The sequence below is a fragment of the Manis pentadactyla genome, chromosome 16, assembly GCF_030020395.1.
Source record: "Manis pentadactyla isolate mManPen7 chromosome 16, mManPen7.hap1, whole genome shotgun sequence".
Lineage (NCBI taxonomy): Eukaryota > Metazoa > Chordata > Mammalia > Pholidota > Manidae > Manis > Manis pentadactyla.
The window spans coordinates 39,137,382-39,162,917 of record NC_080034.1 but is presented as its reverse complement, the minus strand read 5'-3'; the positions used below and the strand labels follow the sequence as shown (position 1 = coordinate 39,162,917).

Sequence of the window (25,536 nt, the reverse complement as noted above, 5' to 3'; positions counted from 1 at the left end):
ATAGAAAATTTCCAGTTTCACTCACTTAATGTTTTATTATGAAGTTTCCCATTCATTAGGTATTTGAATACATAATTTTTAATTGCTCTGTTGTATTCTAGCAAATGGATGTGTCATAATTTATTCATCCATCCCACTTTTAGGAGGGTGTCATTTAGGCTATTTCAGTTTTTTAAAGACCTAAAAAGATCTTTAGTAAAGATTTCAATTTTGGTTAAAAGTAAGGTTAAGTGTCCTTATTTTTGTAAATATACTCTATGCATATCTAAATCTTTAGAATAAAAAACTAGAAGTAGAATTACTGGTTCAAACATTACAAACATTTTTAAGGTTCTTGATGCATTTGCCAAACTTACAGAAGGTTATATCAGTGGGTGTTTTTTAATACTTTCTGTCTAGGTTATTTTGTCTATCTCCTCCCTGCTGCTATATATATTTTCCATCATGACTTCCCTCTCCTCCCCTGCTCTTCATTTAAAACTACTGCACACAGCTCCATATGGATCTCCCAGGGGTGCCTGGAGGTTCACATATGTAAAACTGAATTCCTTGTCCCTCCCCAGACCAGTTCTTTCTTACTTAGGTAGCATCATTTTCTTGCTTGTTCAGGCTCTACATTTTAGCTTGGCCTCTTGCAGTCATTTGTTAGGTTCTGACCATAATTCCTAGAGCAGTGGTTCTCACACATAAGCTTGCTTCAGAATCACCTGGAGGGCTTGTTGAAACGCAGATTCCTGAGCCCCACCCCCAGAGTTCTTCATCAGTAGGTCTGAGATAGGGCCTAAGAATTTGCATTTCTAACAAATTTCCTTTGATACTGATGCTTCTATCAGGATGACACTTTGAGAACACTGCTTTAGGGAGTTGAACATCAGTTTTTCCTTTCTGTTCCCACATGTGGATTGTTTTAGTAGACTATTAATTGATCTCCTCTTTGGAGTTTTTTTCCTCTCCAGCTTGTTTGAAAATGCCAGGTCAGACTTCCTAAAACATAGGACTGATCTTGTTATTTTCCTACTCTAAAACTTTCAGGCTTTCTCCTTATACCCCTTGAATATAGTTTGAACTTCTTAATATAGAATAATCAAGTATGATATATCCATCTGACACTTTACACGTTTTTAAAATAGGCTTTATTTATTTAGGTTCATAAAAATATAGAGCAGAAGGTACAGAGATTTCCCATATACCCTCTGCACTTTTCAGTTTTAAGAGCACTTTCATATATAATCTTTTATCCAGAGTTTTCTGTAATCTGGCTGTAACCCATGTGGTCAAGTGAGAAAAACACTTCGCAAGAAGTGAAGAGACTTGGGTTTTTCTTAATTTCACCCTTAGCTGTGATCTTGAGTCAGTTTCTTCATCTGTAAAGTGGGAGGGTAGGATTAAAAAGTCGTTAAAGATTTCTTCTCACAGTGTTATTATGCCTCTTTTTCTTCCATTGCTCCTCCCTAATAAAACCTATGCTTCCATTGGGTTGACCTACTTCCTAGTCTCCAAAGGTAATTTTTTGTTTTCTGGCTCCATGCCTTTGCTCATGCTGTTTCTTCCCCAGAGAATGCCCTCTTCCCTTCCAGGACCACCTTAAATGCCATTGCCTTCCACACAGCCATTCTTGATCCCCATCTCATCCTTTGCCCCCTTTGATATTGCCTAACCTTTGGCTTGTGCCTCTGTCCCTCTTTTATGGTGTGTGTGACTTGCTCTCATATGATGTTATTTATATAGAAGCCTCCTCTCTCCTGATAGATTAGAAATTCTTTGAGGACAGGTGATATCTTATTCATCATTTTATTCACTCTCCCACCCTGCCCAATGCCAATATGGTATACCTGTTTGAGTGCAGACGTTATTTAGTAAATACTTGTGGAAAATGTGGCTACAGATGCCATTCATTAGCACCTGGGTCTGTAGGTATTTGATCTCTTCTGTATATGGGATGGCCTCAAATAACCTTGACAGTTAATGTTAATATGGAAGGACTGCTTATGCAATTTGACATGCTGGAATATGAGAATTCAGAAAGGCCAGCAGTTGAAAAATGATGTGACTCCTTTATAGTGGGTAATAGCTTACATCAAAGTTTATGTATACAGTAACTATCTGGGTGGGCTGAAAGGAATGGGTATTGGGGGATGAACAACATGTTTCCTAAGCCACATTTTTTATTTTTGTTTTTTAAACAGGGAGCCCATGGCTAAGATAGATGAGGGGTTGGCAGCCCCAGTGAGTGGAGGTGCTCCCCGACTCCGATTTTTCTCAGTGAAGAGGACAGTATCTCAGCAGTCATTTGATGGTGTCTCATCAGATAATGGTGGCCCTGAAGACCGGATTTCAGTGGATAGTGATGGCAGTGATAGCTTCGTGATGCTTTTGGAGTCTGGTATGTGTAAGTGGAGCCAGGCAAAGTTGTAGAAGTCCAGAGGATTCTTTCTGCTGCTTGTATTCAGACTGGCAGGATGCAAAAGGAGTTGAGATTTGATAAAATAGACCTTTTCTTAACTAAAACCCAAAAAAGAGAGAAATCTGTGGCTCTGGCTTTATCCTCACATCTTCTGTTTTATTGGTCTATGATAAACTGACCTTTATCATAGAAGAAGACTCAGACCAAAGGAGAGAGTGCTAGTCTTGCAGCCATGTAGCTGTGGCAGTAGGATTACTTTTGTGGCTGGTGTCAGTGGTGTGTGTGTGTTTGTTGTCTGTTTTTTGCCTGTGTATTTTATAGTTGGAAAATAACTATACACTTTTTGTCTATGATTAAATGAGTAACTTTTAGGAATTAGATCAATCACCAATGGAAGTTACACTGGTTCTTTCAGTTTATTGAAATGGAAACTTCGTTTTTTTGGTATCATTAATGTACAATTACATGAGCGACATTATGGTTACTAGACTCCCCCCATTAGCAAGTCCCCACCACGTACTCCATTACAGTCACTGTCCATCAGCTTAGTAAGATGATATAGAATACTACTTGTCTTCTGTGTGTTATACAGCCTTCCCCGTGCCCCCCACACATTATGTGTGCTAATCGTAATGCCCCTTTTTCCCCCTTATCCCTCCCTTCCCACCTATTCTTCCCAGTTGAAATGGAAACTTTTTAAATGGTTCTTGAAGAGTAAATGAAAATAAAATAAAAAGAGATGGTCTTTTTTTAAGCTGGGTAGTATGTACCCTTGTTTGTTTTGTTATTGTTATTTTTTACTTCTTATCAAAAATTTCAAATATGTATAAAAATACAGTCATGTACCCATTACCTACCTTCAAACGTTAAGTACTCATGGCCATTCTTATTTCAGAAACTTTCGGTTTTGCTCATGCATTATGAACTATAAACAGTCAGTTCAAATATGAATACTCATTTGGTTTTTATACTTGATTTATATGTGGATACCACATTTCTCTCTTTATTATTATTATTTTTAATAAAACCAAACATATCATTTTATTCATAAATATTTTCATTATGCATCTCTAGAAGATACAGACTTTTAAAATATTTTTTAAAAATTTAAATTGTGGTAAAATACACATAAAATTTACCATCCTAGCCATTTTTAACTATAATTTAGTGTAATTAAATACATTCAAATCACACTTTTAGAAATTAACAATTCCTTAAATTCATCAGATATCTACTTAGATTTCAAATTTTCATTTGTCTCATAGGTGTCATAACTATTTTACTTTGTTTTTATATTTATCATTGTTTTAGAGATTAGATTTGAACAGAATTCTTTGACTTCCTCAAACTCCTTTGTCTTCTTTCTTAAGCAGAGTCTGGTCCAGAATCCCTTCCACCAGGATCTCTTCCAAACGTTGTGGACAGTGCTGGTGTTCAAGGGAGCCCTGTTGTGGATAGTTATGGCCAGGGTTCACCAGAGGCCAACAGTTCAGTCTCACCCAGTGAAGGAGATCTCAGTCTTCACTTGGTCAGCTGCTCTACTTTCTTCTCTGTGGAGAGTGGGCTCTAGGCTGGAAGCTTGGGACTTAGCTAATAGAGTTTCCTTTTACAGGTCTCTGTTCTGGTCCTGAAGGTGAATGAGGTGTCTTTTGGGATTGAGGTACGTGGTGAGGACCTGACTGTGGCCCTGCAAGCTGAGGAACTGACCCTTCAGCAGCTGGGCACCGTGGGACTCTGGAAGTTTCTGCATGGACAGTGCCCAGGTGAGGATGGTGGCCATTCCAGGAGAGTTGGTGGAATTTATCTAGAGTAGTCATAGCTTCTTTCTGCTGTCACTATGCTTCAAGGGCAGACATTTGGTGCTTTTCAGTAGCCATTATGGGGAGGAAGAACTCCAATGAACCTCCTTCTTGCAAGGAGCCTCCCAGAGCTCTTTCTGGGGCTTTGCATTCAGTAGGCTATTCTCCATCTTCACTTCCCAGGTGCTTCGTAAGCTTGTACATGAGGCCAGTGTCCACTTCTTCATTTGTGTGGCTGCTAACATCAACTATATCTGATCAGGGGATATCTGCCATTCAGATTCAATCCACTGATATTTGTGCTTTAAAAGATGACAGGAAAAATCTGGCCTTATGCTTGCTACATGCTTCATTAAAAATATTTAAAAATATTAAGTACATACTAAAGAATACCTATAAAACATATGTAATATATAGAATAATAATACAATGAACCCATGTACTCACCTGCTAGGCTGATTAATATAATAGTACCATTCATTAACTTTGAAGTCCAGGAGCCCCCTTCTGAATCTTCCTCTGCTCTCACCTGTCATAGGGAATCACTATCCTGAATCTTTGTGTTTACCATTGTCTTGCTTTACTTTACAGTTCTTGCACATGTGTTTGTATCAATGTATTATTTAGCTTTATAGGTTTTGGGTTTTTCTAAATGAAATTAATAGTTTATATTCCTTTGTGATTTGCTTCTTTCAAGTAATATGATATTCTTCAAATTATTCTATGTAGTTGAGTTAGCTATAATTCAAATTTTTCACTACTGTATAATGTTCTATTGTACAAATATACTTTCTGCTTTTTAGAAAATAGCTTTATTGAGGTATAATTTGTGTACTATGAAATTCACTCATAAGTGTTCACAATTCAGTAAATTTTAGTAAATTTACACAGTTGTGCAACCATCACCCCCAAAATATCCCTTGCACCCATTACTCTATTTACGTCTTTAGTCTATTCTGAATAGGCATTTGGGTTATTGCCACTGTTTTTACAATTTCAAATAGGGTTGACTTAAACATGTACATGTTCTCGTGGTATATATGCTGGAGAGTTTCTCCAGGGTTATACTGAGGATATAATTTCTAGGTCATTAGGGTAGGTATAGCTTTAACTTTGCTAGATAAGGCTAATTTATTTTCCCAAATGGCTGTAACAATTTGCAATTATGTAAGTATGTAAATTGTTCCATATCCATGTTCTTACACCTGAGATTATTCTTTATGGAGTTTTGAGATTAGCATAGATCCTGCTTGGCTTTATCAGAGAGTGATAAGAAGACCAAGACTTGGAGAAAGGAAGAGTTGTTTAAATTTAGCAGAATTGAGGGTCCTCTGTTTTAAGGGGTTTTCCTTGGCGGTTAGCCCAGTGCCTCAGAGTCATAGTCGGACCAGCTTTTTATTGGTCCTTAACCCTCCTTCAACTGTGAGAAGCATTATAGCAAAGTAGCTAAGCCCAGGGTCTTTGCAGTCAGGCTGCCTGTGTTCACATCTTATCCTTGCTATTTATACGTTGTGTAACTTGGGCAGGTTATTCTCTGTGCCTTGTTCCTTCATCTCCAAGATAGGCATGATGATAATACTTTTGGCATAGGATTGTTTTGATTATTAAATATATGTAAAGTGCTTAGAACAGTCAATGGCTATTAATATGTTTTTCTTCTGTCTGTCTTCTCAAAGGTACAAGCTTTCAGGAATCCTCAGTTTTAAAAATTGGCCATATCAGCCCGGCTGTGGGCCTTCGCTTTGAGGTGGGGCCTAGTGCAGCTGTTCATTCCCCGCTGGCCATACAGAATGGCTTCCTGCATTTCTTGCTTCGTGGGTGTGATATTGAGCTGCTTACTTCAGTGCTCAAAGGCCTGGGGCCCTTCTTGGAAGATGAGGAGATCCCAGTGGTAGTTCCCATGAAGATTGAGCTTCTGAACTCCAGGATCACCCTAAAGGTGAGAGGCACTTTTGGTTTTTACCCTAGATTTTGTCAGGCAAGGAATTGTAGCAGTGACAGCTGTTAACTTCTTCTCTTGTCACTGTAAAACCTGAGGCTCAAGTGAGCAAATGCGTATTAGCTGCCTTGTCGATGTAGTAGTGCATAAATGTGTGTTGTTGTGAAAAAGTCCTGGGTTCAAGCAAGGAGACCTTGTCTCTAGACCTAACCTTCTCTTTGGCATGCAGCCTGACTATGTGCAAGCTCATTAGGTTGTCTGATCTTCAGTTTCACCATCTCTAGAATAGGATAGACTCAGTCGTGCCTCTCTTATCTTGAAAGAATGTATGGACAAACAATAATATAAAAGTGCTTCAAGCTGAATAGTAGAATGGGTCATTGCTTAAATTGCTCTGAGCTGGTTAGGGTCATCATGTGGTTTCCCTTTTTCTTGCAGGATGATACCCCTCCCATCTATCCGACATCTCCAGGACCTATCCCCATCATTCTGGCCATGGAGCATATTGTGGTAACAAGGAGTGATGATGGTGTGTTCCATATAGATGGTGAGTTGGGCATATTGGCCTCCTGGCTTCTCCTGTAAGGGAATAGGTGACAACTAGGAATTGTCTGCATGTTGGCAGCAGTACATTGTTTAGAAACTTTACTTTTTTTCCAGCTGCTGCCCAGGACAGACCATCAGCTGAAGTACCTAAAAGTGAGAAGCAGCAGCCCCCAAAAGAACAGGTGTTTCTGGTGCCCACAGGGGAGGCTTTTGGACAGCAGGTGAGGACCTAACCGCACAGTTCCTCTTCCATAAACCCTTAGGGGCTGTAATCGCAAAGCTGGTAAACCCAGAGGGCTGAAAAAGTTGCTTGTGCTGTGTATACCTGGGTGGTTTGGGCTTCTGTCGCCTAGCAGCAGCTTCTGGAAATGCTGAATAGTGGATGTTAGTTAGGAGCGGAAAGTGAATGGTTGCTGATCACATATTCTGCCTGTTGCTGTTCCTGGAACTGATGAACTATGAAGAGAGGATAGGCTCTTAGGAAAGATCTAGTTGGGTTTTCTTGATTATTGAGCCAAACTTTAAAATTTTTCTGCTTGAATTCTTCCACCTGTTCCCTACTGGCTCTTTTGGAAGGGTGTGTTGCCTAATTCCTTAACTGTGAATTGCTTATTGTTTCTCAGGTGAAAGAACTGCCTGCCCTACAAAAGGAACTTAAAGAAACTAAACAAGCATTGGTCAGTGCCAACCAGGATAAAGACAGACTTCTTCAGGAAATCAGGAAATATAACCCCCTCTTTGAGCTCTGATAGTAATGGCTTAGCCATCTGTGCCAAGGATCAAGGAGATCACCAGCAATAGCACCACCTATGATAGAAGGCACCGTCCAGTGCTGAAGAAGTCTGCTAAGGATGCCGGAAGGACTGGGCAGTGCTCAACTCACTCCTTGTGGTGTCCTTTCTTACTAGCCATTCTAACTTGGATGGAAGACAGGGAAAAGCATAACCACGTTCCAGGAAACTGGGGGCAGCTTTGTATGTGGCTTGAGCATCGTGTCTTGCCTGGATAAAGCCTTTTGGCCCTCTGCCTACTAGGTGGAATCTTCTAAACACTGCAGGGCCATTTCACTACCTGGTTTCATGACAAAGACATTTGCTTCCTCTATAGCCTATGTGAACAAGGGAAAGTATTTGCCTTCTTGTCACCCACAGAGCCACCAAAGATTCTCCGTCCCAGAGCTTCCTGTAACAGTCCTGAAAATCCTTGGCCTAAACTTTGGCCATGGTTGTGGAGTGGAACAGTAACTAGCCAACAAGGCGAGAGCCAAGAGAGGCATGAGAATAAAGGAGACCTGGATGCTGTCTATTTTGGAAAAGGAACCAAGCTCATTTCATCTTGGCTGATATCACAATCAGATTTTTCAGGGTTAAGCTTCCTTTTCTGTTATACTTTCATCATTGTGATGCTGTCACAGGAAGTAAATAACAGTAGTGGCTCAGTTGTATCATCTTTCCCTTCTATGACACAATTTATTTTTAAATTTAGATCAAGAAAAAGAAATTAACTCTGGGCTCGGTTGAAGGCATGATGTGGTAGGGATCAGTAGGGGAGCTTGATTCTGTGCCTATTGCCTGCCTATAGCCTTGTCTCTTGTCTACAGCTGCACGAGAGGTTTCTTCTTCTCTCTCTCTCTGGGGTCCCTGGCACATCTGCTTTCCCAGCAATATGACTTTCCACCAGCATTCTCCTTAGTACATGGTGGTTTGGGAGCTGAATATGTGTTTTAAACTCTAATGTAAACATCTCAGCCAGTGGCCTCTCACCCCCCTCTATCACTGTGGCTTTTTTAAATCATGTAATTTTGATTTGAGTAAAAAAACCAAAACCCCCTTCAATTTAGCTAGGGTTATTTTTGCCCCTGCCTTTTTTCTTTCCTACCTAATTTTCCCCCAACACTCCACCTTCATCCATACTGTTGTGTGATATACTTCAAGCTATGTTGGTTGAACTGAAGTTTATCAGCTAACTCACCTTGAATTGACAAAATGGTAAAATAGTGATTTAGTGGTGTCACTAAAGTCTTGATCACATATGACCTATTGAAGGAAAGATAAAGTGGTTTCCTTTATGGGAAATCATGCTTATATATTTTAGTTTTTTGAGGTTTAAAAAAAACACGCTCAAGGAGGAACAAGATCTAATTTGTTCAGATTTTTAAAGAACTTTTTGTCAAGGTTCTTCACTAAGGCAATCTAAAAAACACTAGTTACTCTGAGATTATGGGAATATTTTGCTATGCTTGGAAAACAATTTAGGGACCTTAGAATAAACATCTTTCTGGAGAAAATGTTAAAAGGGGAAGTTTCCTACTGGTTGATACTGAATTTAATCTTAAGATTTTTGTAAATAACCTGAAAGTAGGACATTACAATGTAATCAAATGTCCCTACTTCCAGGCAGTGAAAGGTAAATCAAAAGAGACTTTCAAAAAAAAAAAGACAAAACTGCAGAAGGGTCACAGACTGGGCTGTGAATACTCAGGAAAATGACAGGTGAGGTTTGGTTTTGGTAAGTGTAAAGCAGTCCATTTATGGGAGAATAAGCAACTGATGAGGCAGTGGGCTAGTTAGAACTCAGGAAAGAAACCTACACATTGCTGAGAGGGAGGAAGGGTCAATGTGCTCCTGTGGCCAGAAGCCCAACTATATCATCAGGAAGGGCACATGGAGAAAACACAGAAAACAGGACCTCCTACAAAACCATGGTAATGTCTTAAATTATCTATGCACTTCCAGTGACCTTATTTACAAAATACATGGTGAAGGGGGGAAAAGATCTAGATAACAGCAAAAATTATCAGAATGGAGATACTTCCACATAAGGGCATATCTTTAAAATGTGGGCTCCAATTTTGGGAAGTTTGAGAGCTGAGGATAGTGTTAGATTACATATCCAGTCAAGAGGAAGGACATATTCACCTGGTCCTGAAGTACGAGATCTAGGGCTCTGTCTCATATCCTTTGATAACAAAGAAAGCACTTCTCATAGCAAATCAGAAACTTAAGGAACACATTATGCAGGAAGTGGTGCTGGCAGAAACTATGTATGGGTGCAGGTTTAAAAGGAATCCCTGTATGATGGCCTCCCAAAAGGAATTACAGAAAAGTAGGGCTATTTGTGAAATACAACTGAGAGGGTAAAGGCGTCCCTTCACAAAGTTCCCCTTAGTGCTTCTTTCAAAGGCAGAATGTTGAACAAACTGGACCACTGGTCCTCTCAAGTATGGCATTTCTAATGTACTTGGAGCAGGGAGAAGGGAAATCTAATATCTGTAAAGTAGAATTATTCAACCTTGGGCTCACCTGAATTGGGTTAAAATCACATTCTGGTTCTCTTCCCTTCCTCTCCTCCCTGCCTGCCCTATCACTGGCTCCCTTCCTGCAAAGATATGTAATAGGGATTGCTTGGTGTGCCTCGGCCTTCGGCTTTTGCTTGGTGGGAGGCAAGAGAAACAAATCCAGCCAGCAGCAAAGCTAGCCCCTTTACTGGCCAAAGGTGTCAACGCTCTCTGGAGCTCTTGTCCCTGTGATAAATGGAGCCATAGAATTTGACTTCCCTTATGTGGTAGCTTTGGCCATTGTGTCTTGAAATCCTCCCTCAGGAAACATGGTAGGGGTCATTGTCCATTGAAACTTTAGTAAAAATCATCTTGTGTAATTTTTTACTACTATTCATTGCGGGAAGGAAGTCTTTTTCATAACGAAATGCAAATTGATTGGTAGTCCTTCTTAAGATAATGTGTAAAAGAGAAAAATGAAAGGAAAAAATAGTAATGTCTGCCTTGGAGCTCTAAGACTGTGAACAAGAAATATCAATACCTCAAGAAAATGGAGCGATAGCACCACTATCCCTGAAAGACTTGAGACACTGCACATCACCATTTCAGCTGTGAGCATTTACAACTATCTATCATCTGGGACTGTCTAGAATTCCTGTTTACATTGATATATGGGAGATACACTTTAGTGCATATGGACTAGTTTAAATCTTTCTTGGCTGAGCTGTAAGAATAGTTATCAATCTCAAATTGTTTTCAATTTACTGAAATAATTAACCTAGTTTCTTTGACTTAAGACAGAAGGAGTGGGTTCTATTCTTGTGATGGCTGCTTTTTCTGTTTGTTTAATCTGACTCTCATTTTGCTATGGGCCTCAACTTTTATGTACCCTTTTCATGGTTCTAAAAGGAATGGTTCCTGTGTATGAGTATACAAAAAGTAAACGCTACTGTTCACATACCCCATAACTTAAATGCTTTCATTTAACCCATTTACATTAGTTCCCCCTTAAGGCTAGTTCAGGTGGGTAGAGGAAAGAAGGTAGTTTGCAGTATTGCCATAGTGGTATGGGAAAGCCTTTACACTAAGGGTTTTTTTTCCTTCTTATTTAATTCACTTACTACTTGCTTAATTTCCAAAGTCAGTTACAGTAACATCACAAAACAACTGAACATTGCTGCATAAGGTGGTAGAATGACATCTGGTTATTTGAGAACTGCATGAGCTGTGTTATTGCTCATTGCCTTACAGTTTAACCATAGTCATTGTATCAAGATAAGCTGGTGTGATATGCTATCCTTTCGGGCTCTATAGCCTTCACCTGGATCTATCCCTGCCTTCTGCTAGAATAGGAATATTCCTGTTCACCTCTGGGTAGGTATGGATAGTAGCTATTGTTGAGTGGGGATTATTTTCCCCATTTCCTAACGGACACAAGGGGAAACACTCTTGGATAAGTTTAAACTGGGGCTTTGCTAAGTGGCCAGACTTGGGCTATTGTCTTTCTCCCTTGTTATTTTTAAGTTTCAGCCTTATCCAATATTTCAAATTGCAATAGATAGAGTTCCTATAACCATTAAGAAAAAATACCTGTTAGAGCTGAATTTTTTTTTTTTTCTTCTAGTTCATTGGTTTTTGGTCAAGTTTTAGTCTGAGTCTTACAGCATTTCTTTGTGGAATGCCTCACTGAAGTGACTTCTCTACTGGCTAAGTACATTTAAAGCCATGAGTTTTAATATAAGCTACTAAGTCAGATTTGCCCAACTTTGTGAGTTTAAGCTGTTTCCCCACTCAGGGTGCTAAACAGAATTGGAATTTTTACTAAGACATGCTCAGGAAAGCTTTAAAAGAAAATAGCTTCAAAACCCTTCTCCCTGTGACACTGAATGATACAGAGGAAAGAATTCTTGGGGATTGCCAATTATGAACAGTAGCCTTATTACTGCTAATCCCTGTCAATAAAAGATCCCTGCATTCCCCTCTATTGAGGAAAACAGTGAGAATATATCTGATGAACTGGAATATGGTCAGTATTGGGAAATTTTAATGTTGCAATATCTAATCAAACCTTGAGTTGTACTGGTTCTGTGAACCACCTGAAAAAAGAAAATTAAACTTATTAAGCAGTATTGGTTTTGGTATATCTGTTTATAGGAATCTGGAATATAAGGGCTTTTACATTATTTTTAAGTGCTTTAGTACTTGTTTGTGAGAAAAAGTTTAAATGGTTCTAGTAGAAAATGAGAAGGGCTCAAATTTTCACAAAACAGTCGAGACCAGTTTTACCCTGCCCCCAAAAAAGAATGATGAACTTCTCCCCATTCCAACCAGCTAGACAGAAAATGAACAACATATGGCAAGTTGAAACACAGTTTAATGATCACTCACCAACATCCATAGGGAAATCTTAAAATACTTATAGGAACAAACTATTCCACTACTCCTAGTAGTGGGTCCTTCATGGTAGCATATCACAAAAGTTTCTGGTTGTTTTCATCTACAAAAAACCAGATGTAAGAAACCTAAGTCATAGCAACTTCAGGCTTCAGTGTGAAACAGTCAAATCTCCCTTGGAAAGGTTTTCTCTCTGAAAGCAGCTCCCCTGTCCAGAAAATGCTTAAGGCCCATGCACTTTCTTCTTTCAACTAGCCAAGAAAGAGTTAAATGCCTCGAAATGCCATAAGAGGTCCCAATATACAGAAAGGGTAAGTATGAGGCAGGCTGCATGCAGACTTCTGGATGTGATGAATATGAGTTTTGATAAAGACATTAAAATCATCAATGGAATCCTTGGAGGACTGAGATACTAAAGCACCAGTGTAGAAAGTCTCATCCAATAGGAAGTCTGGAACCAGTACTTGTTCCTTTAGTAAAAGGCCTTTCTGGACTTCGGTCTAGAGGAAGATGATTTTTTTATGCTTCGAGTTGGGGATTTGCCCCTTTGACTTTAACCTCCGAACAGCTTCTCTCATATGTTTAGGTTGCAGTGGTGGCAATTCTCCCCACTTCTCACACACATCCAGTGCTAAACAGAGGAGGGTAAGGAAAAGATTCCATTGTCACACTAGAGCTTATTAATCACTGACCTTTTGAGTCCTGTAATTCTCATTAACCCTCCTTAAGCTTGCTAAGGAAATAAACGAAGACATTTTCCCTTAAGGGAATGCTACAAAGTATGTTAGCTTTAGCATAATATCCCTTATCAGGCTTTATCATAAGCAACGGCTTAAAACATATCTTCTCCTTAAAAAATGAAACATTTCACTGGCTAAAGATTAGCAATGGGCAGCAGCCAGGTTCTTTACTTGATGGACAGGGGGGCAGTTCCCAGGGGTCATAATATTAGGGACAACTCCTTGCCATACCACACTGGTCAGCCCCAGTGATCACTTTTCTTGCACCTTTCATTTGGTAGCACCAATGAACAAAGTCCATTAGAGAAAAATACAAAGTCTGCTTTTGTCACCCTGGGTTGAGAACAAGACTCAGGGGGATTTCCTAGATGTTTCTTGCTTTCCAGTATTCAAACTTTCAAGGGATAATGGTCATGTTCTCCTGAATACAAGCATCCCCACTTGGTCAACTTCCAGTACAAATGGTAACTCCCACAGGTGCTTTAATAAGTTCATCAGTATAGATATTCTTAAAAATAAAACCAACACAGGTTCAATCCAGTATCTGTATGAACACTCACCTTCTTCTACCACCTCCCCGACGAAAACCTTGGAAATACCAGACATAGCAATAACAACATTCTGAGACACAGAGGTGCCAGTGATGGACTGGATCAGCTTGAAAGAAGACAAAGACTCTTGTGATTAATACAGTCAAGGACTGGCTTATACTACCCATATGAGTTTCTTTTTTTCTGAAAAAGTGTTTACCAAAGGCTGAATGCTGAAATTGAGACTATTCAAACAAGAATGCAGGTGTACAATGACCTATATTATGTCAAGACCTATCCCTGAAATACAAAAGTGCAACTGGTCAATTAAAGAACATCTATTTTTATTTTCCCACCTAAATTATCCACCAATTTGACAAACACCTCACCTCAAGATGCCAATGGACATAGCTTTTGAGTCTAGTTCAGTTCTCATATCTGACAAATAAAGTGTGGTAGTCCATTCTTACCCTTTTAATGGCTGCCTTAGGAAAAGCTGACCGGCGATACATTTCATAACGGTTGAGCTGCTCCTCAGAAAAAGAAGAAACCAGGATTCTAGACAAAGATTCAGGTTATTAAGTTGGCTTATAAGAATGAAGGCTCGAGATACATTATTACATCAATAAAAGCAAGCCTCAGATAATTAGAAAATGAATTTTCAAGGGTCAATAGCATTAGGCTTGAACTTAGGAGGAACGAATATAAAGCATTCCTACTTTTAAGAAACTTTAAAACAAGTGAAACATAACTTTCTTCATTAAGAATAAAAACTTCAACGACAATGTTGGATCACTTTACCATACCATATAGATTGTGTTTTCATATACAGTAATATATATAAACAGTATTTAATATAATTAGGCTCTCTCTCCCCATAACTACCTTACTATATTTCACATTGATGGTAAAAATTAAACACATTAATATTCAAACCAGTAGTTTTTAATATTAACTGATTTGGGGGAATATATTTGTAAAACATATGGAAAAGCATGAATACTTTAACATTTTGAAATAAAAAGATGGCCATACTAACTTTAGGAAAAGAGCAAACGACATGAACAGGAAATTCACAAAAATACCAATGGCCAATAAATATAGAGGGGAAATAATTATATTCACCATTAACTAGAGAAATGAAAATGATAAACGATAAAAAATTTCATAAATCAGACAAGTATTAAAAAGAATGGTATTAGAATGGGAGAATACAAAGTCATACGTGCTGACAAAGTGTGAAGTGGAACAAGGATTTAGAGAAGAATTTGGAAATATGCATGAAATCCCTTTGAAAATGTTCATTTCTAGGAGTATATTTAGGAAGTAAATGGACAAATATGCAAAGATGGGCTCAAAGATACTCATCATGTCAGAAGAAAAAAAACCAGAAGAGCTGTAGGGATTAGTTAAAATATGGTTAGTCTATATAATGGATTACAATGCAGCCACTAAAATCAATGATTTATGGGCAAATTTAACAACATAAAAATATTTAGCTATACATATCAAACATTAACAAAAAAAATCTGAAAAGGTGTATATCCAAATATGTATGTACCCAGGGTAAATTCTAGGTGGTGGGATTATGGGTTATTTTTTTTCCTATTTTTCTGTATTCTCTCAATTATTTGCCATGAGCCCATACTACTTTTACAATCGGAAAACATAATGAAGCAATTCTTATTTTGAAAAAAACTATGACCTAGATTTATGATTACTGACATGAGAAACATTCACCAAATATAATGCAAAAAACCAGGTTACAAAGAGTATTTAACATCTTTGAAAAAAAACATATTTAGTTATATTTATAGATATATATTACAGAAACCATCTTGGAGACCATATATCCAAATATTAACAATGTTTATTTCTGGTGGTAAGGTGATATTTTTCTTTTTACTTATTTTTAGTTTCTGTACTGTAACATAATATTTGCTTTATTTTCTTTACAGTTTTTTTTTTTTTAATTAAAGACCAACACAAATGCATTAACTTAGTGTTGTCAAGTCAGTCTTGGACATGGGAAAAGATCATAAAGTAACTCACTGCATCTTTTGAATCTCATCTTCATCTACTTTCTGCTTCTTCTCTTTCTTTTCTTTGGTATCTATTTTCATTTTTTTGGCTGCAGGAGTAAGTAATGCTGAATCTTCCCTTTCAACTCCTGTTAAATCTGAGATGTCCTGACTCTTGAGCTGAGAAGATGAAAGAAACGCTATTATATGTTTGGCCTACTTTCCAGACTTGCACAAGGTAAGAAGACATCATTCTCATTGGAGTACAACAAATCCATTTGTTCACTAGTCTTCTGATTCCAGGCACCAGCTATACCATCAAGTGTAAGATACACTCTCTCTCCTAAAGAAGTTTATAGTCCAGCTGTGGAAAGAAAACCAACTAAACAATCCAATATTCTAAGTTAACTATGATCATAGCTCCAGCATCTATTTACAAGGGCAATGAAATGCCAAGATCATGAAACCATTCTCCCCCTGAGTCCACTCTCCTGGTCTCATTCTTTAGAGGGGATGTCAGAAAAGTCCTCTCCATCCAACCAGTATCTGTATCATCTACATGACTGAAAACTTTTTGAATATAGGTTTATCTCTTAGTATTTATCTCTCCCCACATAAGTAATGAACACAGTTTTACTCATGTTTTTCTTTGTGGTCTGGTATATGATCAGTTTTTACAAGCGTTTCAGAAGCATCAAACAAAGAATTTTGTCTTTTGTTGGGTGCAAATTTCTGTAAGTAGTGAGCTCCCCACTGGACTAAGCTAATTATTGTTCAAACCCTTTTTGTCCTGAGATCTGCTTTAAAGGTTCCTTCTTAAAATAGTTTCATTACCTTTCTCCCTTTTTCTGAAAGTTCTTAGTTTACATATTTTGATGCAACTTTATGCTCTGAACAGCTGTGTCCATCTAATGCAGTGTCCTTCCCCATGATCTCTTTAAGTCCCTTATAGCTCTAAGACCCCAAGATTCTCTAGAAACGGAGCTCAGGAGAATGCTGAGATTCTGGTCTTCTGACCGATGCTCAGCTAGGCAACAGTGCTGAGCTCTTGCGGTGATACAATTGATGGGTTCGGTGTGTTTTACGTTATAGACACTCTTGGTCATTAGCCCCCAGGTCACCCGTAGCAGTTAAATGTCCCAAGGGGGTAAAGAACGTGACTAAAACAGTAACTCCCTCAAAGTCTTCCTTTAACGACTCTGCAGTGTATAATGACAAAGTTATGCTTAAGGAACATCTAAGAGAAACCATATTGCGGTTAAAGGGGTCCTACGAATCCTGGGTTCTAGCTCTTGCAATAGGTCTCCCTGTGGCATCCGATCACAATTTCCTCACCAGGAAAACCAAGAGGCTACTTAAAATACCGTTAGAGGTAGCTTTAATACCTAAGGGTTGGGATTAAAATATTAACCCGTGCTTGGGTCTCTGGGACCGAACCAGCTCTATAGTTTTGTCTCCTCCCTCTTCTCCACCCGCCCCGCAACTGTAGATCCAGAGGGAGTTTTGCGAGTTCAAGTTACTTTAGCTTGGCAGGGACCAACCAGAAAGCCGGTCGAGCAGCCGGTAACACAGTCTCAGAGAACTCCTCCGGCCTCAACCCTACCTGGCTTTCCTCTAGCGAAGCTTCTTTCAAGTCCGCATCTCCTCCTTCAGCTTCCTCCGGGATTCCCTCAGTGTCAGTAGCCGCAGCGCCTCCGGGGACAGCAGAGGTCTCTTCTGACGCCCCTGCCTCTCCACCTTTTTCCGTGAGCGACTCGCAGGCATTATCCATCGCCGCGAGAAGAGGAGGGGAGGGGAGATCGTAGAGCTGTCAGACTCGAGCACTGCGGATGGCGCGAGGCACAGCAGCCCAGGAGCTCACTTCCTTTTGTCGCTCTGCGATGACATCATCTCTACAGCTTCTCGGAGCGCTCAGTTCCAGACGCGCGGAGAGGATTTCAGGGCTCCGTTTTAATTCTGATTTGGTGGCTGTGGCAAGAGGGAAAATTGAAGATACGGAATTCAGTTTGTGAATTTTCCACTTCGGGAAGCCGTTCGTAAAGGAGAGCTGTGTGTGATGAAGGACTTCTTTTCCCCTTCCGCCTTTCTAAAAACACAATGTCAGTTAACGCCTTACTTAATCCGCTTTCCTCAAGAGTCAAGTTTCGGGACGGGAGAAAACTCAATTCTGTTGTCCGCCCGTGTCTTGGAATGCGGCTACCTGGTAAACTTTCAGGCAGGGACTCAACCTCGGACATTCAATTGGACACAGACCGCAGGCCTGAGTTTACGTCGAATTCCAGCATTTTTCTTCCGTTCCTCAAGCACCTAAACAAATGTCACATATTGAACAGAGTTTATCCAATCCATTTATTAACTCCACAACTATTGAGCGCCTACTTCGATCCAGGGACGGTGCTAGTACCAGAAACAAAATGTAGTTTCTATTCAATTAAAGTTTTCCAATTCACTAGTACTCAAGATTGGGGTCGATTTCACGAACCTGATTTTTTATTTAAATCTGGTTAATCTCTTCAAGAGTAAGAGGAAACAAATCCTAACGGGAGGGGAGGTCTTTCCTTTGAATGTTTCGCTTTAGTGAGCCATTTCAGGGATTGGGAGCATGAAGAAGTGGAAAATTTCTATTTTAAAATTATCTTACCTTCCCTCCCTGAGGTACAGAGGGGGGCATTTTATTCACCTCTGTACGACTAGGTTTCCACACCCCATTACGTATTTGATTTATGCATGCTGAAAGAATGGATTTATAAATGTAGCTGCGCGTTACATTGCTGTCTTTGTTTCCATACAGCCTCTATGAATTACCGTATTTCCTGTCCTTTGGGCCCCCAAAACCTTTGGAGCAGGAGCGCACCTCTCTCTTAAGGTGCATACAGGTGGGCCTCTTTCGTTCCTTTACACCCGTCCAGCGGGTGTCCACACCGCGATTGCCTCTTGACCCCGGAGGCGTATCTCCGCACACCAGGGACCCTTTCCCGCAGATCACAGCCACCTGCTCCTGCCCGCTGAGCCCCGCCCAGCTAGGTGGGTAAGGGGCGGGGCGCGGGGGCGCGTGACGCCAGATCCCGGAAGTGACGTTCTTGAAGGGAGGGGGGGGGAAGTCGAGGGAGGAGAGGGGGTGGTGTCCTCGGCCGGTTTCGGGGGTGCGTTGCCCGGAGACGGAAAGTTTGGGAGCTCGTGCGGTCTCTGCGGCGGCCCCGAGAAGGGGACCCAGGGGACGGCGGCCCTGGGGATGGGGAAGGAGCAGGAACTGCTGGAGGCGGCCCGCACCGGGCACCTCCCGGCCGTGGAGAAGCTGCTGTCTGGGAAGCGGCTCTCCTCAGGCTTCGGGGGCGGCGGCGGCAGCAGCGGTAGCGGCTCCGGTGGCGGCGGCGGCGGCGGCGGCGGCGGCGGCGGCAGCGGCCTTGGCTCCTCCAGCCATCCCCTCTCCAGTCTGCTCAGGTGGGTTACGCTCCGGGGCCGGGCTGCCGCCTGGAGCCCCCCTCTCCCCCGCCCGTCTCCTGGGTCTCCGGAGAAGTCAGGGCTCCTGAGACCTGGACGCGGTGGGTTTGCGGAGTGTCCCGGGCCGACGGGCAAAGGGCATTGGTGCGGGTTCGCTCAGAGTCGGGCTCTCGTCTCGCGTTCTGACCCGTCTGCGAAGAATGGTGGGAGTGCCCAGGTGGCAGCCTCCGCCGCATGGCACAGCCCGGCTTCACCCTCGCCTGCTATAGGGTCGCAGATCCCCTGTAGGAAATTGATTCCCTTCTTTTGGGAACTTGGAACCTTCCACCAGGCTCTTGCAGGACTTGGCTTTTGTTGCTTCTATTAAAATTTTCTCTGGATTTATCACGTTCTTGTTCTTATAGTGAACTTTTTTGGATTAGTGTGTTAAGTGGCATATGCAGGATTCATCAGGGGGGTTATTAATCAAGAAATAAAGGTTTAGAAAAACTTGTTTAGGAAACTGAGGGTGCTTTAAGTTTTTCCAAGGTTTGTTGTTAAAACACTTGAATCTGGAGCTATAAGGATTGAGAGAAAAAGGTCATTTTTGTGTGACTTGGAGGGGGGATTGAAGGTGCCTTGTCAGTTAATAAAATGTGTTGGTTCAGCAGCACTTTCATAGCTTGTTTTCTTTTCCTTCCGTGTTCCTTTGAGGTTTTCAAGAAGTGGAAGTTCATTTAGAAATGGCTTCGTTTGCTTTTGTTCCCCAGTAATTTATGTAACTACATTTTGAATGAGCTTGGACCAAAAGGAGCGAGCCCAAGACTCCAGTACATTATTAGGTATTAAGCACCGAATACCCAGGTCTATACAGGAAGATTTTAAAAGCAGTGTAAGAGAAGAACTTCAAGGAGTTGTATGGCCAGTCAGATCAGTACTATTTGCTGCAATCTCTAGCCTCTAGAAAGTGCTGTCACATAGGTGGTATTCAGGATTTTTTGAATAAATAAAAGTATCAATTAGAGGATGATAAATTCTAAATAAACTCATGGTGGTATTCACCGTAATTGTTAGTATTCAGAGAAATGAGACATTACTTTGGGGTGAGTCGGGACTAGGGCTTCTAGGAGGGACTTGAGCTGGCTTTGAAGGATGTGAGAATTTGGGTAAGTGAAGTATGGTGAGAGTGTTTCAGGTGGTTACATCATGATAGAGTTGGTAAAGGAGAATTATTTGGCAGTAGAAGAACTTCCTGCCTGGAGCCTTGAGTGGTTAGGTGTTATAAAGGGAGATATTAAATGGTGAGAACACTTCCATTTTTCAGAGTGACTTAGTCTTTCTCATGTTTATATTCCCTGTCCCTGGATCAGTGCCTGACAACTCAGGTGTTCAATAAATGTATTTTGAGTGCATGAGTTGAGTTTGAATAATTACTTTGATATTTCTGCACTTCTATCTTAGAGCTGACAGTAAGACTACAAATTTGGAGGTGCCTGTCTCTAATGAGTTGAATGATGTAGCGGTTTGCCAGAGATACTTCAACCTCCTTGCAAATCCTGCTGAAGTGAGAACCTTTTGCATATCTCCTGCATTCAAGTACAGGTCAACAAGTTATTACCACTCTCAGAGGTTGTTGAACTTTTGCTGAGGAGTTAGCTGTCAGGTGGTTAAGCAAGACTGGGAAATCTTTGTTAAGCACAATATTTTTACTTTGGGCCTGATGCTAATATGCCCTGTCTCAGTCATAAAATGTGGATGGTGTCTCCATTCCCCTGTGTAAGAGATCTGACTTGCTCCTGTGTCTCTTGTAGAGATGGTAGAGGGCCTAAGAGCTGCTACAGCCTCTCATCCTCTTGACTCCTAGGGGCAGGGAGGATCTGCAGGCACTAGTTCCAGTAGGTGTGTCATTAATTAGCAGTAACTCTGGTTCAACTTAGTGAAAGATTTCTGAGCAAATGAGAATATGCATTTAAATAATCCTAGGTCAGCATGCCCTCTATTTTTAGGTTTGAAAATAGTAGAAGGTACGTTCACTCTGTCCACGTTCCCCACCTCAAGGACCCTGGGTTATTTAATGAGAACTACGGAATCATAGCTCCAGGTTTGGCCTTTGCATCAAAGGCCATATCCTACCCTTACTAGAACTGCCAGCTGCAATGTAAGTTTGTCCAGCTGTTTGAGTGACCAAATAAAGATGGCAGGAATAGGAACTTACAGCTGCAATGGATATAAATGTTCCAAAACACATGTGTGTTTGTTTGTCTATTTATGACCCACCCATCTCCCACTGCAGCAATTCCACAAAGGCTTTCTGCTTATTCTGCGTAGGTCTTAACACAGATCTCTCAAGCTTCCACTTCTTTGGAACCCATCATCTGTAATGTACAGTAGTTCATTAACTCATACTTCGCTTGCCTAGCTTTCATAATTTATTGCTTTGGTTTGTCAATATAATGTTTACATCCAGTAACCCTCACCAGTTGAGAATATACTCAAGAATCAGAAAGTCAGCAAGAAGACACCTACTAGGAGAAGGAAGTTACAAACTTCACATCCTTCTGACCTTCACTTATTTACTGTATGCATATTTATTTAGAGGCAGCATAGTATTTTGCTTCAGACTGCTTGTTCTGGAGTGAGACTGCCTGAATTCACATTCCACAGCTATCTAGCTGCTTGGCTTTATACAAATTACTCAACCACTTTGAACCTCAACTTCTGCATCTGTAAAATGGGGATAATATTATCTGCCTTATAGGTATTGAATTAGACAATGTGTGTAAGAAACCATAGTTTTTGGTACATTGTAAGTGCTCACTGTTATCCACCCTCAGTTCAGTTCACCATACACAATTTTGCCATGCTGCCCCTCCTATGTGCAAAATACTGTGCCAGGCACATTTTAAATGGTGTTCATTCACACTTGGATATCTTTTTTCCAGGCCATGCAAATTAGAAATGGTAAGTAAGGGAGAGAACCTGCTCAGGCAGACACATTAATGCTATTCATTTATAAAATATTTTCCTGTCATCTACTTTATGCCAGGCTGATTTCTGGATGACCTGCAGAGTTTATCTCAGACTTGGTACATGGTAGCTGCTCTACCAAAATTAGTCTCTCATCTGGTACATGGTCTGTTCCCTTGCAGTGTTCATAGTAGAATGATATGTTGGTGTGACAAATTGACAAAATAAGAGACAGAAAAAGGAATTAAAATCAAGCATAATTCCCTCAGTACTTTGGACTGGTAACGTAGATGTGTATAGCTCTACACATCTGGTTAGGCCCCAAGCATCATTATATTATAGCTTAGTGTTGTAATTTCTGTTTATTATGACTCTTAGCCATTAAATTAAGATTAAATTATGTTCCATATAGCTTGTTAATGAAGAAAGTAGGAAAAACGTATTTTAATTCTATATTGAAAATGATTCAGATATAGTTCCTGTAACTTAAAAGGACAAGCAGTAAATTATCTAGAAAGCACAGTTTATCTAAAATAGGCTAGTCCTTCGGAGGTTCTGGATAGCATAGCTTTTACTTAATATTGTCTCACTTTCTAATTGTTGAACAGATGCGTGCCTTCAGTTTGTAGCTTGGGACAGGTACTGTATTAAATTCTTTTTAACTCATGGTATTTTTCAGCACTGGGCACATAGAAGGCACTCAGATTCTCATGTAATGGAGAATTTGATACGTTTATTGTTATAGTAAAACTACTGATTTCCAAGAAAGCAGCTTCTCTATGAGAATATTGTAAGATTTGGGCTAAAAATGAGTCCTATCAGTTAAAGGGCCCAAAGATCTGAGAAAAGGAAATGTTAAAGGAAAACACAGTTGGGAACTAAAATAATGAGCTAAATACTGATGTATGTTGAATATATATGCGAATGATGTAAAGTGAAATGCATTCCTGAAGGTTCAGAAACACTGAGAAATGAAACCAAAGGCCATGATTGAGGAGTAGATTGTGTCATGGGTTAGAAAATTCTATACTTTATTTCCCAGGCATGAGAAGAGTGAATAAGAAAAGAAGAAGCCAAGGAGCCTTTCTGGAGAAATACGAACTTTTATAGACAGTAGCAATAAATGTGGCTATAAACTAGTTTTTACTCTTTCATTGGGGTGGATTGGGGTAGGGTTTTGGGGTGGTAGAGACTATCCAAAAACAAAATGAGTTTCCCAAAGATATGAAAAGGTTCTGAGATAAGGAATAAAGAATGAAGTCTGAAAAATGGACCCCATTTTGGGGACAATAACATGTTCTTTCTCCCCAATGTCAGAAGGTATGACATTGCTTTTAATAAAGATTCCTAATATTTAAGGAATTCAGACTTAAAAAGAATGGTTTGCATAACCATCCTTTTGAAATGGTTCTTTATTCTCCTCCAGAATGGATCTGTAACTTGGAAATTATGGCATGATAGCTGTTTGTTATGCTGACCCTTGTACTTTTACCCTTGTACTGTGCCAGATTTCTTTTGAATGTGACTATTTTGAGCAAAATGATTTTAACATCCTAAGGAAGAGGGCAAAACTGACCATGTAAGGACTGTAGAATGGACAGTCCCAGAAGCAGGCTGTCGTGGACTTGTCTGACTACGTTCCCGCTCTTCTAATAGAATGCAAAAACAGACAACAAAATGAAACACAGCTACCCATTAGGATAGTATTTTCTGAACCTTCCACTAAACCTCCCTAATTTTGAAGTGGTTTTGAAAGAACTTAAAATGCTTCCTTGTGTGATTTTATTGGGATGGCAGCCTTTTTCCTGTACTTTGGAAATGCTGTACATTTTGTTTTTTCTAAAGCGGAATGTGGTTCCCCTGTTTAAAAACAAAACAAAAAGGTAACATGCTTGGAAATAACTTGTGTGGGGTTCCTTTATATCTGAAAATCTAGAGAGTGCCTAATCTTTTTTTTTTTTTATTATTAAGGTATCAGTGATAAACACTCTTATGAAGGTTGCACAAGAAAAACAATGTGGTTATTACATTCACCCTTATTATTGAGGCCCCCCCATACCCCATTGCAGTCACTGTCCATCAGTGTAGTAAAATGCCTATTTGTCTTCTCTGAGCTACACTTCTTCCCCGTGACCCCACACACACCATGTGCAGCAATCATGATACCCTACAATCCCCCTCTACAATCCCCCTCTCCATCCCTCCCCACCCACCCTCCCTCACCCCTCCCCTTTGGTAACCACCAGTCCCTTCTTGGAGTCTGTGAGTCCAATGCTATTTTGTTCCTTCAGTTTTGCTTCTTTGTTAATACTCCACAAATGAAGTCATTTGGTATTTGTCTTTCTCTGCCAGACTTATTTCACTGAGCATAATAATACCCTCTAGCTCCACCCATGCTGTTGCAAATGGTAGGATTTGTTTCTTCCTTATGGCTGAATAGTGTTCCGTTATGTATATGAACCACATCTTCTTTATCCATTCATCTACTGATGGGCACTCAGGTTGCTTCCATATCTTGGCTATTGTAAATAGTGTTGCAATAAACATAGCGGTGCATATGTCTTTTTGAATCTGAGAAATTATATTCTTTGGGTAAATTCCTAGGAGTGCACTTCCCGGGTCAAATGGAATTTCTATTTTGAGTTTTTTGAGGAACCTCCATATTGCTTTCCACAATGGTTGAACTAGCTTACATTCCCACCAGCAGTGTAGGAGGGTTCCCCTTTCTCCGCATCCTCACCAGCATCTGTTCTTAGTCTTTTCAGTACTGGCCATCCTAACTGGTGTGAGGTGATATCTTATTGTGGTTTTAATTTGCATTTCCCTGATAATTAGGGATGTGGAGCATCTTTTCATGTGCCTGTTGGCCATCTGAATTTCTTCTTTGGAGAAGTGTCTGTTCATATCCTCTGCCCATTTTTTAATCAGGTTATTTGCTTTTTGGGTGTTGAAGCATGTGAGTTCTTTATCTATTTTGAATGTTAACCCCTTCTCAGATATGTCATTTGCAAATATGTTCTCCCATACTGTAAGATGCCTTTTTGTTCTGCTGATGGTGTCCTTTGCTGTACAGAAGCTCTTTAGCTTGATGTAGTCCCATTTGTTCATTTTTTATTTATTTTATTTACTTTTATTTTGGTATCATTAATCTACAATTACATGAGGAACATTATGTTTACTAGACTCCTTCCATCACCAAGTCCCCCCCACATACCCCATTACAGTCACTATCCATCAGTGTAGTATGATGCTATAGAATGACTACTTGTCTTCTCTGTGTTGTACAACCCTCCTTGTGCCCCCCCACTACATTATACATGCTAATCATAATGCCCCTTTTCCCCCCTTGTCCCTCCCTTCCCCGCCATCCTCCCCAGTCCCTTTCCCTTTGGTAACTGTTAGTCCATTCTTGGGTTCTGTGAGTCTGCTGCTGTTTTGTTCCTTCAGTTTTTGCTTTGTTCTTATACTCCACAGATGAGTGAAATCATTTGGTACTTGT

General features: G+C 40.2%; 3 protein-coding genes across 14 annotated transcripts in view; 2 read left to right on the top strand and 1 right to left on the bottom strand.

Moving 5' to 3' along the window:
* Positions 1-12,094, top strand: part of BLTP3A (bridge-like lipid transfer protein family member 3A) — a 74,784-nt gene extending 62,690 nt beyond the window's left edge. For 2 of the 4 annotated variants that reach the window (XM_036880318.2, XM_036880315.2), the window contains exons 15-21: positions 2,187-2,383; positions 3,775-3,932; positions 4,017-4,167; positions 5,880-6,142; positions 6,581-6,689; positions 6,803-6,909; positions 7,312-12,094. In XM_036880318.2, the coding sequence (XP_036736213.2) occupies positions 2,187-2,383; positions 3,775-3,932; positions 4,017-4,167; positions 5,880-6,142; positions 6,581-6,689; positions 6,803-6,909; positions 7,312-7,437 (1,111 nt within the window). In that variant the 3' untranslated portion in view covers positions 7,438-12,094. The remainder of the gene's footprint in view (positions 1-2,186; positions 2,384-3,774; positions 3,933-4,016; positions 4,168-5,879; positions 6,143-6,580; positions 6,690-6,802; positions 6,910-7,311) is intronic. The other 2 variants (XM_036880317.2, XM_036880316.2) reach the window with 2 other exon arrangements.
* Positions 1,123-18,674, bottom strand: TAF11 (TATA-box binding protein associated factor 11). Of its 4 annotated transcripts, none has more exons than XM_057494086.1 (6): positions 18,456-18,674; positions 17,254-17,618; positions 15,682-15,830; positions 14,100-14,187; positions 13,660-13,756; positions 1,123-1,364 (listed from the first exon to the last, which is right to left on the bottom strand). In XM_057494086.1, the coding sequence occupies exons 2-6, from the start codon at positions 17,419-17,421 to the stop codon at positions 1,138-1,140; spliced, it is 729 nt and encodes a 242-aa protein (XP_057350069.1). In that variant the 5' UTR covers positions 17,422-17,618; positions 18,456-18,674; the 3' UTR covers positions 1,123-1,137. The 4 variants fall into 4 exon arrangements, with proteins under 4 accessions (XP_057350069.1, XP_057350068.1, XP_036736216.2 ...); XM_057494085.1 differs by having other exon boundaries at positions 17,254-17,957; positions 18,456-18,672; XM_036880321.2 differs by lacking the exons at positions 1,123-1,364; positions 18,456-18,674 and adding an exon at positions 12,322-12,990 and having other exon boundaries at positions 17,254-17,720.
* Positions 18,675-18,758: 84 nt separating this feature from the next.
* The window catches only part of ANKS1A (ankyrin repeat and sterile alpha motif domain containing 1A), a 296,375-nt gene continuing 289,597 nt past the window's right edge, over positions 18,759-25,536 (top strand). For 4 of the 6 annotated variants that reach the window (XM_057494081.1, XM_057494080.1, XM_057494082.1 and 1 more), the window contains exon 1: positions 18,760-19,091. In XM_057494081.1, the coding sequence (XP_057350064.1) occupies positions 18,883-19,091 (209 nt within the window). In that variant the 5' untranslated portion in view covers positions 18,760-18,882. Of the gene's footprint in view, positions 19,092-25,536 lie in introns of all 6 variants that reach the window. The other 2 variants (XM_057494084.1, XM_057494083.1) reach the window with 1 other exon arrangement.

Coding starts and splice junctions, on each gene's coding strand:
- TAF11 (XM_057494086.1), bottom strand. CDS start 17,421: ATGGATAATGCCTGCGAGTCGCTCACGGAAAAAGGTGGAGAGGCAGGG. Junction 14,188..15,681: donor GATGAGATTCAAAAGATGCA/GTGAGTTACTTT, acceptor ATCTTTGTCTAG/AATCCTGGTTTCTTCTTTTT. Junction 13,757..14,099: donor CTAAGGCAGCCATTAAAAGG/GTAAGAATGGAC, acceptor TCTTCTTTCAAG/CTGATCCAGTCCATCACTGG.